We start from the raw sequence: 3,708 nt of genomic DNA on the forward strand, positions 1-3,708 counted from the left end.
GCCGCGGCTGCCGGGCGCCCCCTCCCCCTCGCAGCGGAGGAGGGGACAGTCTTCCGAGTCGGGGCGGTGGACACCCGCCGCCGGCCGGCCACCGCGGGATCCGCGCTCCCTGCTACCACCGGGAAGCGAGTTCGTCCGCGGGCTCTGAGGAACCGCTGCGCTCGAGAGAGCTCCGTGAGTGACCGCGACTTTTCAAAGCCGGGCGGCGCGCGCGAGCGGACAATTAAGAGCGCGGGTGGCGTCTTAACCCTGCGATCCCCCGGACCGAGCTGGTGAGGAGGGCGCCGGGGGGGCTGCCAGCCGGCGGGGACGCGCGCTCTTCCAGAAACTTTCCTTGCTTACCGCCCGAGGAGGCGCGGGTGTCCCCCGCTTGCCAGCGCGCTGTTGCGGCCCCGAAACTTCTGCGCGCAGCCTAAACTAAGCCCACGCGAAGTGACGGACTGTTCTATGACTGCAAAGATGGAAACGACCTTCTACGACGATGCCCTCAACGCCTCGTTCCTCCAGTCTGAGAGCGGCGCCTACGGCTACAGTAACCCCAAGATTCTGAAGCAGAGCATGACCCTGAATCTGGCCGACCCGGTGGGCAGCCTGAAGCCGCACCTCCGGGCCAAGAACTCCGACCTCCTCACCTCGCCCGACGTGGGGCTTCTCAAGCTGGCGTCGCCCGAGCTGGAGCGCCTGATCATACAGTCCAGCAACGGGCATATCACCACCACGCCGACCCCCACCCAGTTCCTGTGCCCCAAGAACGTGACGGACGAGCAGGAGGGATTCGCCGAGGGCTTCGTGCGCGCCCTGGCCGAACTGCACAGCCAGAACACGCTGCCCAGCGTCACGTCGGCGGCGCAGCCGGTCAGCGGGGCGGGCCTGGTGGCCTCGGTGGCGGGTGGCAGCGGCAGCGGCGGCTTCAGCGCCAGCCTGCACAGCGAGCCGCCGGTCTACGCCAACCTCAGCAACTTCAACCCCGGCGCGCTGAGCAGCGGCGGCGGGGCGCCCTCCTACGGCGCGGCCGGCCTGGCCTTTCCCGCGCAGCCCCAGCAGCAGCAGCAGCAACCGCCGCAGCCGCCACACCACCTGCCCCAGCAGATCCCGGTGCAGCACCCGCGGCTGCAGGCCCTGAAGGAGGAGCCGCAGACGGTGCCCGAGATGCCCGGGGAAACGCCGCCCCTGTCCCCCATCGACATGGAGTCCCAGGAGCGGATCAAGGCGGAGAGGAAGCGCATGAGGAACCGCATCGCTGCCTCCAAGTGCCGGAAAAGGAAGCTGGAGAGGATCGCGCGGCTGGAGGAAAAAGTGAAAACCTTGAAAGCGCAGAACTCGGAGCTGGCGTCCACGGCCAATATGCTCAGGGAACAGGTGGCCCAGCTTAAACAGAAAGTCATGAACCACGTTAACAGCGGGTGCCAACTCATGCTAACGCAGCAGTTGCAAACGTTTTGAGGCGAGACTGTCGGGGGCTGAGGGGCAACGGAGAAAAATTATAAATAACACAGAGAGACAGATTTGAGAACTTGACAAGTTGCGAGAGAGAAACAGAGAAAAAAAAAAGTGTCCGAGGACTAAAGCCAAGGGTATCCAAGTTGGACTGGGTTGCGTCCTGACGGCGCCCCCGGTGTGCACGAGTGGGAAGGACTTGGCGCGCCCTCCCTTGGCAAGGAGCCAGGGAGCGGCCGCTCGCGGGCTGCCCCGCTTTGCGGAGGGGCTGTCCCCGCGCAAACAGAACGTTAGACTTTTCTTTAACATTGACCAAGAACTGCATGGACCTAACATTCGATCTCATTCAGTATTAAAGGGGTGGGGTGGGGGAGGGGGTTGCAAACTGCAATAGAGACTGTAGATCGCTTCTGTAGTACTCCTTAAGAACACAAAGGGGGTGGGGGAGGGGAGGCGGGAGGGAGGTTTGTGAGAGCGAGGCGCAGCCTGCAGATGAGCTCTTTCTGGCCTGCCTTCCGTAACTGTGTATGTACATATATATATTTTTTAATTTGATGAAAGCTGATTACTGTCAATAAACAGCTTCATGCCTTTGTAAGTTATTTCATGTTTGTTTGTTTGGGTGTCCTGCCCAGCCTTGTTTGTAAATAAGAGATTTGGAGCACTCTGAGTTTACCATTTGTAATAAAGTATATAATTTTTTTATGTTTTGTTTCTGAAAATTCCAGAAAGGATATTTAAGAAAATACAATAAAATATTGAAAAAGTTACCCCTCCCCCAACCTCTTTTCTGCATTATCTATAGATTACTTGTCTAGGTGGAGTTGAAAGAGTTGAGTGTCAATTAAAATCACTGTGGGTGCTTCTTACTAGCAGGCCCTGAAAACTGTTGTCTGCTGGACTTGAGAAAGAACTGCAGCTGATGCTCTCATCAAGTTATACTTTTCCCTCCCCAACAATCTACATAGAGTTGCTTACAAAGGATAGTGTGGCATTTCAGGAAGATGAGAGAAGGGAGGTTGTGGTGGAGAGGGACAGCCCACTGGGAAATCTAACATTTTAGTTTGGATTATATCAAGTGGCATGTGCTGTGACCATTTATAATGTTAGTAGAAATTTAAACAATAGATGCTTATTCTCAAAGCAGGAACAGTGGCAGATTTTTACAAAAGCTGTATCCTTCCAATTTGGAATCTTTAACAATTCCTAGATAAAAGAGATGGTCTTTGCTTATGAATATTTATAACAGCATTCTTGTCACAATAAACATATTCAAATACCAATAACAGATCTTGATTTCCTTTCCCTTTTCTACTTTTTTTCTTCCCAAGCTCTATTCTGAAGCTTTTCAGTTGCTGGGGTCAACATTATTGCCATCTGAAGTTATTTGGTAATTAAGAAGCAAAGAATTTAGGAAAAGTCAACACAGAAGTTGCAGTCTGGATGAAACGTTCTCCCTGCTTCATTCATTCTCTCTCTCTCTCTCTCTCCCCCTACTTCTTTCCACTCACTCCCTCCCTGAAATAAACACCTGTGCCTAGACAAATTACCAGTGTAGCAATTTACTGTTTCAAATTCTTCTAAAGTTTCTTCATTTGTCTCTAAAATAATCTTGCTTAAATTATTATAGACTCTCAAAAGGTGGTAATCTAGATACTATAAAAAGATGCACAAGAGAAAAAAACATGAACATAAATGGAATGATGGCTTATGTATTAATAAACCTTCACTCTGGGGAAATGGCAAACTTAAATTCTGTCTGCAGATAAAACTTAGGAGATCAATAAGGCAGAACTCAACAAGGGAACAATTTTTGCTTGGTTGCTTTTAATCCCAAGAGTCAGTGTGATTTTCAAGCAGCAAAAGCAATTTGATATCCAGGAATATTTCACAAACCACTAATTGAGGCAGGTCGTTTGCTCATTAGCAGTGCTCTAGTACCCAACAGGTCTGAGAGTGCTAATATCCTGCCTGTGGCTGTAAATCCAAAGACACAAAGAGTTTTTCCTTGGGAGGATATCTAGGAGTGGAAGGGATTGGACTGAGTTGTTACCTATCAGATACTCCATTGTAATAATACTCCTTTAACAAAGGATTACTGGGAGCAGAGACGAGTTTGCCAAAGAGTGAATTTGCTGATGTCAGCAACCCGGAAGGTGAGTTTATTTTGACCATATGTAGGAATAGTGAGCAGAGGGACAATAAAGCACTCTGGGGTGGGGCTCTGTGGAAGCTAAACAAGAGCCAACTAGAAAAAATAAGCAGGCTGGG

At 51.4% G+C, this 3,708-nt stretch overlaps 1 protein-coding gene across 1 annotated transcript; it reads left to right on the forward strand.

Moving 5' to 3' along the window:
• Positions 1 to 336: 336 nt before the first annotated feature.
• JUN (Jun proto-oncogene, AP-1 transcription factor subunit) lies at positions 337 to 2,207 on the forward strand. The gene has a single exon (XM_043877187.1). It carries the CDS (start codon positions 448 to 450, stop codon positions 1,441 to 1,443), a length of 996 nt encoding a protein of 331 aa, XP_043733122.1. The 5' UTR covers positions 337 to 447; the 3' UTR covers positions 1,444 to 2,207.
• Positions 2,208 to 3,708: the final 1,501 nt, after the last annotated feature.

Source organism: Cervus elaphus, chromosome 20 (assembly GCF_910594005.1).
Source record: "Cervus elaphus chromosome 20, mCerEla1.1, whole genome shotgun sequence".
In the NCBI taxonomy this organism is placed as follows: Eukaryota; Metazoa; Chordata; class Mammalia; order Artiodactyla; family Cervidae; genus Cervus; species Cervus elaphus.